At 40.3% G+C, this 15,665-nt stretch overlaps 1 protein-coding gene across 3 annotated transcripts in view; it reads right to left on the reverse strand.

Annotated features, from left to right (window-relative positions):
- The window catches only part of KIF13B (kinesin family member 13B), a 211,656-nt gene that overhangs the window by 21,222 nt on the left and 174,769 nt on the right, over positions 1-15,665 (reverse strand). For all 3 annotated transcript variants that reach the window (XM_037893849.2, XM_037893848.2, XM_037893850.2), the window contains 2 exons: positions 10,435-10,552; positions 9,174-9,307 (listed from right to left, as the gene is read on the reverse strand). In XM_037893849.2, coding sequence (XP_037749777.1) covers positions 9,174-9,307; positions 10,435-10,552 — 252 coding nt within the window. The remainder of the gene's footprint in view (positions 1-9,173; positions 9,308-10,434; positions 10,553-15,665) is intronic.

Below are 15,665 nucleotides of genomic sequence, written 5' to 3' on the forward strand. Positions count from 1 at the left end.
CATAAACACCACCCTAAACCGGAAACCTAGTGACTGCTATGCCTACCTCCATGCCTCCAGCTTTCATCCAGACCATACCACATGATCCATTGTCTACAGCCAAGCTCTACGATACAACCGCATTTGCTCCAACCCCTCAGACAGAGACAAACACCTACAAGATCTCTATCAAGCATTCTTACAACTACAATACCCATCTGCGGAAGTGAAGAAACAGATTGACAGAGCCAGAAGAATACCCAGAAGTCACCTACTACAGGACAGGACCAACAAAGACAATAACAGCCATCACCTTCAGCCCCCAACTAAAACCTCTCCAACGCATCATCAAGGATCTACAACCTATCCTGAAGGATGACCCATCACTCTCACGGATCTTGGGAGACAGGCCAGTCCTTGCTTACAGACAGCCCCCCAACTTGAAGCAAATACTCACCAGCAACCATACACCACACACTAAACCAGGAACCTATCCTTGCAACAAAGCCCGTTGCCAACGGTGTCCACATATCTATTCAAGGGACACCATCATAGGGCCTAATCACATCAGCCACACTATCAGAGGCTCGTTCACCTGCACATCTACCAATGTGATATATGCCATCATGTGCCAGCAATGCCCCTCTGCCATGTACAATGGCCAAACTGGACAGTCTCTACGTAAAAGAATAAATGGACAAAAATCAGATGTCAAGAATTATAACATTCAAAAACCAGTCGGAGAACACTTCATCTCTTTGGTCACTCGATTACAGACCTAAAATTGGCAATTCTTCAACAAAAAAACTTCAAAAACAGACTCCAAGGAGAGACTGCTGAATTGAAATTAATTTGCAAACTGGATACAGTTAACTTAGGCTTGAATAAAGACTGGGAGTGGAAGGGTCATTACACAAAGTAAAACTATTTCCCCATGTTTATCTCTCCCCCCGCCACAATGTCTCTCACAAGTTCTTGTCAACTGCTGGAAACGGCCCACCTTGATTATCACTACAAAATGTGTTCTCCCCCCCCCACCGCTCTCCTGCTGGTAATAGCTCACCTTACCTGATCACTCTCATTACAGTCTGTATGGTAACACCCATTGTTTCATGTTCTCTGTGTATATAAATCTCCCCACTGTATTTTCCACTGAATGCATCCGATGAAGTGAGCTGTAGCTCACAAAAGCTTATGCTCAAATAAATCTGTTAGTTTCTAAGGTGCCACAAGTACTCTTTTTCTTTTTCTTTTTAGCATTATTCACCCGGCCTTCAAAAAAATAGAAAACCCCACACTTTCCTGTATTTTATCAAAAACCTTCAGTCTTTACAGCATGTAAATCCATAAAATTTAAAAGCCCTGTTGATATCAAACAACAAAAGAATACAACAGTTTTATCATTCCTCATCAACTGTAAAATACCATTCTCCTCCTGAAAGTATGACATACACAAAAACTCTTAAGATACCTTTGCCAGACAACTTTAAAAAAAAGTATGGAGCAAAAAAGCAATTATCAAAAGTGGCACTTAACCAACTTTGCTGTTGATAGGAAACGGATTGGTAAGATACTTTTTACTCTCATTGGGTAGTAAAGGTATTAAAACAAATATTTGTTATGAACTGTAGTCAAGTTAGTTGGGGGGAAATTATAAGTATTAATGCAATTTGTTATAACAACTTGTGTTTATGAGAAGACATGCACTGGATGAAATATAGGTCTCTGCATCCAGAGCCACATTCTGTATTCAAATGCTTGAGAAGAGTTCCCACTAAAGTAAACAGTGGCTGCACATACATCTGAGAGGCAGAATATGGTCCTTGGTCTATTCATTCAGGCCTCCCATAGAGATAATTTCTGGCATATGATCTACAATGAATTGACAAACCTTGACCGAAAGAGAATGTCAAAGAACCCAGTTTGGTAATAGCTTCCCAGTACGAGTTCCTAAACACAATTTGTTTTAGATTTTATACAGAAAGAGTTATTCATGTTAAAAATATAAATAATTGTGTAGGACATTTGGAGACTTCACAACCGTGTAGCCAATCACTATATTGTGACCTAGAAAAGTCTACTACACATGTCCTGTTAAATAGTTCTCTAGTTCAAAAATCATATGAATTCTAAAAATTAAGAGATTTACAGTGATAAAAAGAAATATTAAGTCACTTCTTTAAAAAGTTGCTTGAAAGGAGATAAGATGGCTTGGGGGACTGGTAATGAAAAACAGAGCTTTTCAACTCTAGGTCACTGGATTAAATCCTAAAATGCTTAGTTTTAAGCATGTGATTAATCCCACTGAAGTTAAAGTTAAGCACACAAGTAGACCTGTTAAACACATACTTATATGCTTTGCTGGAGTGCTCCAGATCTTACTATTAATCTGGGGCTTGATTCTGCAAGGTTTGTAGACCTACGTGAAATGAGTTGGACTGAGAATACCAGATCCCAGCAGGCAGGTGATCATATCACAAAAACCTCCACCATAATAGGCACTTGTTTGCCCATTCACTGTATCAGAAGAGAGGGCAAGGACTGATTGGGCCAGGGATCCTAGAATTACCCTCCAATTTAGAAGTTGTCCCTTGAGGTCGTGGTTAAAGCACACTAGCAGGGCAGTAATCAGGGAGTTTCCACTGCTGTTGCCTATGCTGCTCCTTCTCTGAAGATGGGGATGGACTTCAGCTGCAAGGATTGTCAGTCTGACAGCACTACAGTCACACAGCCATTTCAAAAAAGCTGCTGAAAAATTCTTTACTTGGGTATAACTTCCAATAATAATTTCATTAAATGTAAATTTGTCAGTTTGAGAACCTAAGATTTACATTCATGAGCTACACACACATTGTATTTAGTGCAAAATTAAATATATATTGTTTCTTGTTCAGTTAATTTATTTCATTCCTAATTCCAAGCAGAAAGATTAAAAGGTTAATTTGTAACAAGATTTTTAAAAATTTCAGATTTTCTGAGTTTCACTAGTTTGCTTTAAAAATTAGCTTTACATAATCATTCTCATTACAACTGTATTTAAAAGGATTATATGGGAAGCTGAATTTGGCAAGAAAATGAAGCCTTAACAACTCAGTCAACAAGAATTAGATGCATATTAGCTCAGTTGGCCATGAAGGATCTGTTGAGCCATGCTGATTAAAGCACACAAATGATTATTCAAACCTTTAAAAAAGCCTTTTAGACATATGTTTAAAAAAAGGATTCTATGATCCCAAATTATTTATATTTGATTAGGGGACAGAAGTCCTTTCAATCATGCTAAGCATCATGCACATCTATGGCACTACATAAATAATTGTATGTATGCCAAAGAAAGCCGTTTGCTTATCTGGGTGGGTTTCATTATTTTCTACATTAGTTACTAAACCTGTGTCAGAAGGTCAAAGACAACAATTTTGTTAGCTGCCCTCTTCTCCTGTGCCATATCGCTGCATTTCTGGAACGCAACCAGACAGCAATGAATTATGACATTAGAATACAGAAACTCAGACAAGAGATTCTTCTGTAAGGGAGCTGTGACACAAAAATACATTTCATTTCAGCAACATGCTAACAAAATCTATTCACCTAGGCACTCAGATACTTCTATGGCTCCCCTCATATTAGTATCTGGAGAGAGAAAAAATGAATCTTCAGAAATATTTTAAAACAGTTGAATAAGTTCACACCGGCCTGAGGAGTCGCTTTTGCCATTGCAATGACTCTGAAAAGGTATGGACTGCACTTTGATATGTACATTGTAAATACCAACACACAGAGATATCTTAAAATGCCACTACATGAGCAGTTCAGAGAGACCAAAATGGTCACAATGTGAAGAATAAATCTGTCTTGCTCAGACTATGGAATCAACAATATGCTAATAAAGAAATAAAGCTTCAACTACATGCACCTAATATAATTAAGCAAATATATAGCTAGAAACTAGAAAGATTCAATCCCCACCCTTTCCTCCTCCACACGTGGAATTTAAAATAATTAGTTCTCCCCATCAACAATAAGAATGGAAAAAAAACAAATTCTGCATGTGGCATCACTAACTTGTTTTAAAAACGAACAATGGAAAGTACAGAACGAGTTAAATAATCACAAATGGTTAAAGAATATAGCTGCTTTTTATTTACGAAATACTGGCAATTAATTTAAAGGCACCAGATTAGTCAGAGAGAATGTGTATTTTCTAACTTAAAAGTACATAAACAGCTTCATCAGCAGCCAATCTTTTAGGTATATAAACAGCTTCATCGGAAGCTGATCTGCTAGTTACACGAAGAATCCTATTATGCCAAATTAATTCAATCTAACTAATTAGAGAGCAGGAAGTTCTTTCAATTATTTTATGTGCTGTCTGAGAAACACACTTGAATACGAGAGCAGGTTTCATTAATTGCGGTTCATTATTCTCCAGATTAGTTACTAAACTTGCATCAGAAGGTCAAAGACAGCAATTTTGACAGCTGCCACCAGCTTCACTGTAATGTCTTTGCATTTCTGGAACCCAGACAGCAATTGATTACAAACAAAAAATGGAACTGGAAGAGACCATCTTGCTAAGGAAACATATACAAAAACGTATCTTACTTTAAGGCAGATGCCTACTTAAGCAAAAGTATATGGAGGAAATAAGAATCTACTGTTAGAATTTTTGATAATTTTCAGAACAAGTATTCAAAACCTTTGGTTTTTGCTGTAGATTAGTATTAGAGCTTTTCAAATTATGGCTTCATCAAAAGAAAATATGTTTAAATTTGGGAACATACACTTGCCCACTCTCTGAGAACTGCTTAGTCATGGTGAAGGAGAGGTACTCACCTTGTGCAGTAGGTGGAGTTTGAGATGGGTGCTCCACTTCAAATAGGCTTATGCCCCATGCACCTTTGATCGGAGATTTTTTGGTCGCAGTGGCCGTTTGGCCTGCGCATGTGCACTACACACGCTGGTGTTCTGCACCAAGGACATATAGGGCTGTACGGGCAAACTGCCCTCAAAGAGTCCTGTAGAGAAAACTCCAATACCAAATGGAGGAACACTCATCTTGAAGAACTCCAATTATTGCACAGGGTGAGTAACCTCTCCTCCTTTGAGAAGTGCCCCCACTTCAACTGACTTCAGAGCAGTATCCTCAACAGGAGGAGGGAGCTTCAGAGTTGAGTCCAATACTGAAGAGAAGACTGCATTCCCAAAGACAGCATTTGATCTGGAAGAATGAACCACTGTGTGGTACTTGGAAAATGTATGTACTGAAGACCAAATTGCAGCCTTGAAGATCTCAACAATGGGAACCATGTCAGAGAGGTAGAGAGAGATACCTCATGGAATGGGCTAATACTCTAAGAAGAGATAAACAGGCATATTCATAGGAAGAAATAATACACCCAGAAATCCATCTGGCAAGTTTCTAGATGGAGACTGTGGACATTTGGACCTGCCAGCTATTGACACATCTTGGAGACTTTTTAAATGATCTGGTTCTGTTCAAATAAAAGGCCAACACCCCCTGATGCCTAGGGTATGGAAGGCAGCATCCTCCCTGCTCTGGTGTGGTTTCAGGAAGAAAACTGGGAGATGGATGACTTGATTGATATGAAATTCAAACAATACCTTAGGTAGAAGTTTAGGATGTGAATGTGATGAGACTACCTTTCAAGGACACTATAAAGAGAGGATCCACTAATAAAGACCCCATTTTCCCAACTCTTCAAGCAGAAGTGATGGCCACCAAGAAAGCCATTTTCATGGATAGGTGAAGAAGAGAATAGATTTGAAAGGGGATTTCATAAGACATTTGAGTATGAAATTTAAATCCCATTTAGGAGTGGGTTCTCTAACGTAAGGATAAAGATTCCTCAATCCCATAATGAATTTTGTCATGGTGAATGAGCAAACACTGAGAATCCCTCAATTGGGGAATGAAAGACGGAGAGCCACCAAGCGAACCCTGACAGAACTCATAGATAATTCTGACTAATTCCAGCAGATATTCAAAGGCTGCAGAAAGCGAAGAATGAACGGACAATAGATGTCACTGATCACACCAGTGGTGAAATCTTTTCCATTTCTGCAAGTAAGTATGATGCATAGATCTTTTCCTACTATTTAATATCTGCTATACCTCTGCAGAACAGGAAATCTCTATTCCTGTGAACAATCCATTAACCAAGCCTGGAGGCGAAGAATTCCCAGGTTGGGACAGAGTCTACTGTTATCTTGGGGGGGAAGGTTGGAAATGGATGAAAGACTCATAGCTGGACAAACCAGGAAGAGTACCAGGGTTGTCTGGGTCACGTTTGAACTATTACTATGATCTTGGCTTTGTCCTGCTTGATCTTGTTTACAACTTTCAATCTCAGGGCCATTGGAAGAAATGCATACAGAAGGCCTCTCATCCACAAATGAGGAAAGCATCTCCCAGTGAGTGAGGGCCCAAACCCCCTTTCAAGCAAAATAGTTTGTGCTTCCTGTTCGTAATTGTGGCAAAGAGATGCACTTTTGGAATGCCCCAACTCACAAAAATGTGATTGAGAATCCGGGAGTCCAACTCCGATTCATAGTCCTGGAAGAAGTGCCTGCTGAGGTCATTGGCCTACATGTTTTGTATGCCCAGGAAGTAGGCTGCTGAAATTAGGATGTGGTTGGCTATATACCAGTTCCATAGCCTCATTGCTTCAGCACAAAGAGAAGAGTATCTCATTCCCCCTGCCAGCTGATATAGAACATGCAGGCTACATTGTCATGATTTTTGTGGATCTGTTGCTGACTAATGGCAGGAAGTTGATACAGGCATTCCTTACTGCCTTCACCTCCAGGAGGTTAATATGTAACTGTGCCCTGAATGGTATGGATCCCTAAATGCACTTCCCAACCTGCCAGAGACACATCTGTCATTATAGTGATGGTTGGGAAGACTTGGATGAATGGAACACCTGCACAAATATTGTGTAGGTCTTTCCACAAGTTGGGAGAGTCTCATACCTGATAAGGGACTGACACCAGCTTGTTCAGGTTGCGTTTGTCCAGGGTATAAACCATCCTGAGCCAACCCTGGAAACACCAAGGCATAACGTGGCATATTGTTTCACAAAGGTACATGCTGTCACTTGTCCAAGTAATTGAAAACTATTTCTTGTTAATGTCTGTGGACTGATGTGTATTTTTGAGATAAGGCCTTCCACTACTTCCTTTCAGAATCTATTAGACTCTATTGTCTAATAGATCTCACTTTTCAATTAGTATCAACAAAAATTTCTAAAGTTTCCCTTTGCTTAATTTCATCCCTCTTCTTCTAGTTATATCCCCCAGAACTCTTCTAAGCAATCAGTCTCCCTCTTCATTATTTGCATTCAAATGCTTGTAGACGTGTCACATTTCTACCTGTTATTTTTCCTTTCGTGAAGCCAAACCAATTTAGATATTTTACTCTTCCCTCGTAAATCAATCCCTCCAGCCTTCTAGTCATTTTTGTTGCTCTTCTCTAATTCCCTCCAATTTGTTGATTGCTTTCTGATAATTGGGTATTTATACGGCACCTAAAGGGCCTCCTGTTCATGGCGCGCAATATTCAAGGTGCACTCTGTACCAGAAAGAAGCCCATCAATTCCCTTTTAAGTGATGAAATTCCTTTGCAAGTGCCACCGGAATTTCACTTTGGCTTTTTTTTTTTTGGCAGCAATATTTTCTAGTTGGCCATTTGCTACCATCGCTGGCATGACACCATTTCCATTATCTTCCTTGTCATTGGAGGTCAAAGAGTTTTGTCCTGCCACTGTACCTCAAGGTGCACCAGCTGGTATTTTTCTAGGTTCAGTATCATTTCTTCCCTGGCCATATCTTTTTTATTGTGTTTTAGTCTTCAGTGGAATGTGCACCACCTCCCACTTCAGTAACATCTGCAGGAGTTGGCAAATTTACCATACGCCTCTGCCAGATTAAAAAGGGCTTAAAGCTGAACAATTGACACTGACCCCTGTAGCACCTCCTGCTCAATACATTGTCATTTATCACTAATACCCTTTGTTTACATTCCTTCAGCCTGCATTTAACCCATGAGTCCATGTTTATATCAGGCCCATTATAAATGAAGTGCAAGTAAGATCATGTGAAGTTACAATATCATTTATGTTTTAAAAAACAAGTCACACTCCAACAGTTGATATTTATCTTTTGGTGCAATACAGGAGGAAGCTAGCTCTATAGCTCTGCTTCAATTACTGCTTTTTCTTCTATGTATTGCTGTTCCCAATGGGGATTAGGAAGCTCAGTTCATTTACTGACAGAGCAATGAAGAATATATGTATGTTTCTTATGGATAGTAGGTGACCTGAGTTTGTAATGGAGCTGACTTGTTACATTAAGAAAACTAAAAGTATTAAGCTTGTATTAATTTTATCATTTCATTTCATTATATTGATCAAATAGTCTCGGAAAACCTTGGGTTGCTTTCCAATATAACCAAATGTTAGAAACTCTGTACATTCCTATTTATGCATTAGCCATTTTATTTATTTTTAATAGTCAGAAATAATATTCTCTCACATTCATGTCCCTGTGCTGTGCCCAACACTGGGGTATCTGAGCACTTCTATTATGCTATAAATGTCTCTATCTAAAATAAAGGATAGTGTTTTCTGATATTTAACTATGCATTCATTGCTACCTGGACCACAAGGGCTGAACCTGGAACAGGTGGAGACTTACACAGCATATGAAAAAGATGAGGTGCTTCTCTGGCATGCGGAATAGACGGGGATAGAAATAAAAACTACTGCTCCAAGTGCATTGCGCGAGTCAGAGGGAAAAGGTGCTAAAGGGTGGGTGATGGGAAATGAAATCAGGAATTAAAAATAGAATTACATTTTCCACTTGGCAATATACAAACAACACTAAGTGCACTTCATAAATTTTACTATTGTTGCTGCAAGTGGTATTACCATAAATCACATTAGTAGCACACTTGGCACTTTTAAAAAGCCAAGTGGGCTGAGAGTACCAATAAGTTAAAACAGCTCTCCACTATCTCTGGATAGAGTGGAGGGGAAATGTATCATATAAGCTTTTACTATGACTAAAAGCTTGGTTTGCCTGCAGCAACATACAAAACAGCTTTCTGCCAGCAAGTCATTATAACAGTGCTCACCAATATTATTGTGTGTGTGTGTGTATATTTTTTTTTTTACCTGCTGGGCAAGAGGAGAGGTCTGCCTGCTCTTTTTCTCATCTCTAGCAGGAAAGAGAGACTTAAGCAGCTTTGGCATCTGAGGCACGAAGGATTTTACTGGATTCAGGTAGGAGGCAGCCAGGCTACCGAGTCCTGTCAACAAAGTTTTTTTAAAAAAGTGTAATCAACAGCTGTGGTTCTTTCACAATAGAAAACCTATGAACCTTCTAATGTTGTAATCAGCACTAGGGAGGGAGTTGACTAGAGGTCAGAGCAACAAAGGACTAGTAGTCAGGACTCCTGTTCCTATTCCCAGCTCTTCCACTGAATTAATGTGTGATCTTGGGCAAGAGACAAACTCTCTGAGGCTCAGTTTGCCCTTCTGTCAAACAGGGATAAGAGCTCCCGCTCTCACATAGGATGCCAAGGCTTAAGATACATACATGGATTCGGAAACACTAAATGCTTTAAGAGTTGCAGTAGTAGAATTTTAAAATCCAGAAACAAGCAACACAGATGATAAAATATTACTATACAAGTGCAAAACTTTAAAAAGGTAAACTTGATTACTAAATCACACCCTAGAAATAGCTAAATGGATTAGAAGTAAGTAATTTTGACTGCATTGGTACATAACTAGGGTCATAGAGCTCTCCCAGCTCATACCTGTTCCTTTACTCTACTGTTGTCACTCTGTTCTCATCCCTCTTGAGAAACACTAGTTATAACCAGTACATAAAACAGACAACTTTATCACTGCACTCTTCTGTTATACATTGAGCTCTATATGCAAAATATCCATCCCGATCTGCTCTTTGTTATTTTCTAATACATTGGTAGCTTTGCAGCCTTTGCAATTTTACTTGCATAACATATGGTGTATTATGATGTTTCTGAATTTCTTTGTCTGTTATTTAAGAATTTCAGCTTCTGGAGGCAAGGACTGTGTCTTCACAAACAGTGGGCACCATTAAACACTCATCATACCAGCCAGGGTTTGCAGAGCTGTGGTTTCCTCATATCAAAGTAAAGAAAGACAACGGGTAGAACAGATACTCAGGACAGTGAATGTCAAGTTCTTACTGATGCTCAATGCGTGTTTGCACAGTACAGAGCACAACGGTAGAACTCAATAAGCATTCTTTTTTTTTTCTCTTTTTTTAAATTCTAACTGTATATCCAGAGGGACTACCTTCACCCCCTTTTCTCCTGAAGTTCCAAATAGAATATTTCACTTTAAACTTTTACCATAGCCAATTTAGCTTTGGGAAAGCTGTTACCTGGATCATTAGAATGGTTTTGCTGAGTAGAGCCTGACGAAGATGTACGAGACGGGGTCATCCCACTACCAGAATGTGTTGAAATTTTGGATATATCTTGCTGGCTCTCCCATCGACCCTAGAAGAAAAGTAAGTTTATATTTTCAAAAGTTTTGTGGAGATTCTGCTAATACTTATACAGCATGCCAGCATATACAACGCTTTGCAGTACGTAGAATGTGCAAAATTAAGGACAGAACCCATGCCCCAAAATGTTTTCAGTTGAATGCTCAGTCCCACAAGGTGCTAGGCATCATCAGCTCCCATTGACACTGGCAGACTCCTCTGTCCGCTTACCACCACTGAGTACCAATTGCAAGAATCACTGAGTTAAATTCTATAATTATGCATAGGTCTGACTAGATGATCATACTGGCACCTTCTAACCCAAAAATCAAGGAAGACTTTGTGGCCTTCTAAATTCAAGACTGAAGTTTGCATGAAAGGGAGGGAGAGCAGGATATAATGAGAACAGATGGATGTGGACAGCCTTGCTCTTTGGGCTGAAGGAAAGCTAGTGCATAGGTTCAAGTAGTATGAAAGGAGATAAGATCAGCAAGAAATGAAGATGACTTTGCTTGTTGTGTTCTATACACTTGGAAGGAAGAGAGATGGAAGAAAAAAACTGAATTATGGCAGATACCCAGCAGTCAAGGAGAGAAGTAATTAGAGAATGGGCTAGTGTTTTAGCATTGCAGATAGGGATGAAATGTGGAGATATTAAGTGGTGGGATCTAGAGAGGGCCTGCACTAAAGGAAGGAAGAAGTTGAAGAGGAAAAATTACTTGCTGTACAGTAAGTGTTCTTAGAGAAGTTTTGTTCACTTGGATCCCATTTAGGCTTGCATGCACCCTATGTGCACTTTGGCCTGCAGCATCCGTTGATATGTTGTCTGCACACCACAGACTTTTGTACCCCCCCAGCCCCCGGGCATAAAAGGTGGAGCAGGCCCAACTGCTTCCGTTCCTTTGCCAATACAGAACCCCAAAGCTAAAAGACTCCACAGTAGTGGGAAGGGAGGACAGGTTGTGGAATCCACGTGAATACAACATCTCAAACATCCATGGTTACCGTAAGTGACCATTCTTTTTTCAAGTTTTTGTCCACACAAATCCCACCCTAGGTGATTAGCTAGCATTTATCACCCTAAGGAGGTGGGAGCTTGGAGTCTACTTAAACAAAGATTTCAGGACCGCCTTACCAAACTGGACACCAGATCCAGTAGCTGTAACTAAACAAGTAGTGCTGAACAATAATAAGTACTGAGCCTCTAGCTGGCAGCCCTGCAAATTTCAGAAATATTCCTCAAGTACGCCAGTGAGGTTGCTTGGGCCCTAGCAGATCATGATTTAATGTGAGATGGTGGAGCTAATTTATTTAGTTAAGAGGAGATTTTAGTTCAGGCATAATAGCTAGGTCTCTAGAAGTTGTAAATATAGACAGTACTGAAAAAGGTGGTTCTGAAGAAAGGGGTACGGTAGAGATCAGGGTCAGTGAGGGTCTCATCTCTCACACCAGTGAGAACATCATCAGTGCAGATGGTAATGAGGTAGCCGGTACCAATATAGAAAGGTCGGTGACGGAGCCCAATTGCCACGGTGCCAGTGCCGAAGAGCATGCATCAGGCAGTAGAACTGATCCAGGTTGCAGGTCAGGCTTTGAAAAAGGAACTGTGCTTTGATGGTACCAGGAAAAGTGATTGATGCTATGTTTCGGTCTTAGCATAGTGCTCCTTTCTGCCAGTCAGCAGGAGCAACTGACTGATCCCTGGAGGTCTGTACTGATCATTTGCTACCTCTAGACAAAGTCTGAGGCCTTTTGGTAGCTATGGAGACTCAGGTACCATGGATAGCTTATCAGAGCATTGGCCAAATGCAGTTTATGAATTGCTGAATTATCTTTCAACTCATGATTCTCCGAGTCAAAAGTGCCCTTCATTGATCGCTCCAATAGAAATAATTTCAGCCAAGTGACTCGGGCTTTCTGGATCCATTTGGAGAAAGTTCTACAGATGGAGCATTTGTCAGGAATGGGGTCTTCTCCAAGGCAAAAGAGGCCTTGAGAATGCCCATCATACAGGGGCATTGCTGCCTCATAGGAAGGGCAGGACTTAAAGCCTGGAAACTGTGCCACAACTATAAGGTCGATGCTTCAGTACTGAAGAGTCTCAGATTTTCTAAAACACTAGTGTTAGGATATAGATATTCAGGCCTGTCTGCAAAGGCCTGTACTTTAAGAATTTAGGTGTATTCTTATCACTTGGCTAGTTAGAGGTATAAAAGAAAGAATCAAAATCACTGTCTGCCAGTGAAAGGTCCTTCTCTTACTGTGACAGTCTGAGGCCCTGAGCTTAGGCTAAGGCCTTTGACTAAGCAACAGAGGCAGCCATAAGCTGGGAAGCGACGGTCACATCCTCACATTCCAAACTAGTCACATTGAAAGAAGGTGCTATTGGGCTGCTAGGAATACACTCCTGTCCTGATAATGCCTATCACCTCCAGAGAAAGGGAAGTGCCTAGAAAATGTAAAAGGAAACTTAGTTTGATAGCATCCTGTCTGGCAAGAACTCAATTATCAATACTGGGATGTGAAATCCTCACTTCTGTATTGTTTTGTCATTATAGTTCCCACTTTGCTATTGTTTGTCTGTATAATCTCTGTCTGGTTCTGTGATTGTTTCTGTCTGCTGTATAATTAATTTTGCTGGGTGTAAACTAATTAAAGTGGTGGGATATAACTGGTTACATAATCATGTTACAATAGGTTAGGATTGGTTAGTTACATTTCAGGAAAATGATTGGTTAAGGTATAGCTAAGCAGAACTCAAGTTTTACTATATAGTCTGCAATCAATCAGGAAGTGAGTGGGTGGGTGTATGTGAAGGGGGAAATGGGAACAGGGAATGGGGGTGGGGAAACTGGAATCATGTTTTGCTAAAGGGGGAAATGGGAACAGGAAATGGGAGCGGGGAAATTAGAATCATGTTTGGCTAAGGGCAGGAATGGGAACAGGGACACAGGTGTAAGGCTCTGTGGTGTCAGAGCTGGGAAGGGGGACACTAAGGAAGGAAACTGGAATCATGCTTGCTGGAAGTTCACCCCAATAAACATCGAATTGTTTGCACCTTTGGACTTCGGGTATTTTTGCTCTATGTTCATGCGAGAAGGACCAGGGAAGTAAGTGGGTGAAGGAATAAGCCCCCTAACAACTATTTCTATTATTTTGCCAACGGGCTAAATAAAGTGAAATGTTAAGAACTAAACTGCTTCTAACTAACAGAAGAGTGCTAAAGGGTAGCAGGTGGACACAAGTTCTGTTTTACTGCCACAGGCGATAAGAAGAAACTGAGAGGCATTTGGGCCCATTCCATCCTTTATGCCCTCAGGATCATGGGGAGGCCCATGCTCCTAGAATGGCATCCATGTGTACAAGTATTTGAAGAACAGTAGTTCTCAGCATTGAGCACATGGAAAAAGAGAGAGGAAAGATCCTCCCAGTTTTGGACAACAGGCAAGATTCATCAGGATGACGAAGACCCATCGACTTTGAGATGCCAGCAAGCCATCCAAGAGGAGATATTGCAGTGGCAGGTGCTACTCTAACGGTCACAGAGTGAAGAGGTGTACTGCCAACAGAACAGATCAGTATAGAGTGGATAACAGAACCCAAGGGACCAAATAATATTCCCCAAAGAGTACAGAGGTAAAAGGAGGGGGGAAAGAATGGTCAACTGTCAATGGAAGGGAAAAGACCTACGCAATATGAATATAAACTTGTTCAGTGACCAAGAGCTATTTGGAGATTTGTACCATGGACAGAAAAAATCAAGAATGTGTTATATATAAACTTGATGCAGTTCCCAAGTTTCACGTATGTTTATTAGATATGGCTCTCGCTTGTTTTGTACATTTACTGACTGAAACGTCTAAATTTATAACTAATGCCAATTGGTTAGACTCAGGGCCATGAAACTTTAGGTTCCACCAAGAAGGGTGGCAGGGGAAGGGAAAAGTGCTTATAAGTCCTTTGTCTGAAGGAGCTGTAGTTCCATGTACACAGTACATGGTCACTGCCAAATGATTGAACACCAAAGTCAATGGACTTAATTTAGCAAATCAAAAATAACCACTGGAAGAACACATGTTCCCTGCCATGTTTTGATACAAGGTTGTTTCTAAAATGTCTCACTGATTTCTGGAATGTTTTCCCAGTGCTTTCTTTCTTCTCTGCTGGTCCTTGACAATCTAGCACTCTATCCTCCAGGAAGAATTTTAAGAAGCTGATTTGGAGTCAGCCCCAAGGTGCACAGGAGTCTTACAGCAAATATTATGGGTTATTTCCTAAAAGTGTTCTCTAGGTTTCACCAACCTCAACTATTTTTTCCCAGTTGGCAGGCTGTTAAAATGCTGCCACTAAACCACAGGAATGAAAGCCTTCGTGTCTCATCCATCCAAGCCCAGTCACTGTTCTTAAATATTGCCTTGGCCCCATTCCTATCCCTGTCTGCTGTAATAAACAGGAGAGTGCACTAATTTGCACTGATCTACTTTGATACAACTTGGAGAAATATCACTAGTGCCAACTGGGGTTTAAGCTCAAGTGGCCCTGCCTTCCCACATGGCTTTGAGATACAACATGGGCTGCAGCTCCCCATAGATTTCAAAGGGAGAAAGACATGACCAGGATAGAATGGATATCATTAACAACATATTTTAGGGCCTACTTGTAAAGAATGTCATCACTGTGTGGTTATAGTCAGAGGAATGACTGTAAATGGATCAGAATCCATATTTAGCCCCTCTCATTGACTCTGTACCCAATTTGCTCAATTTACAAGACAAAAAATCCCACAGTTAACAGCCAGTGCAAGTGACGTGGGATCTAAAAATCCTGCTGTATCTTATATTACCAGTGAAAGATTCTAAATCGTAACTCATCTGGCACTTGTAATGATAATAGAATTCCTCTCTCCCCCCAAAAACCATATCAGCTCTGTAGTAAAAAATTGGCTTGTCCTCTCTAAAGCAAGCAGATATAACTCAAAGACAGAGATAGGACCAAATGCAGCCCAGTTACCAGAGTATAAAGCTGGAGTAACTATTGTCTTTTGAGTTAGGACAGTAGTGTCTCCCTCCTCCCTGTCCCAGCTGGATAGTTTAATTCTATAATGCAGCGTTAAAAAAAAAAATTAA

Source organism: Chelonia mydas, chromosome 3 (assembly GCF_015237465.2).
Source record: "Chelonia mydas isolate rCheMyd1 chromosome 3, rCheMyd1.pri.v2, whole genome shotgun sequence".
Taxonomy (NCBI): domain Eukaryota; kingdom Metazoa; phylum Chordata; order Testudines; family Cheloniidae; genus Chelonia; species Chelonia mydas.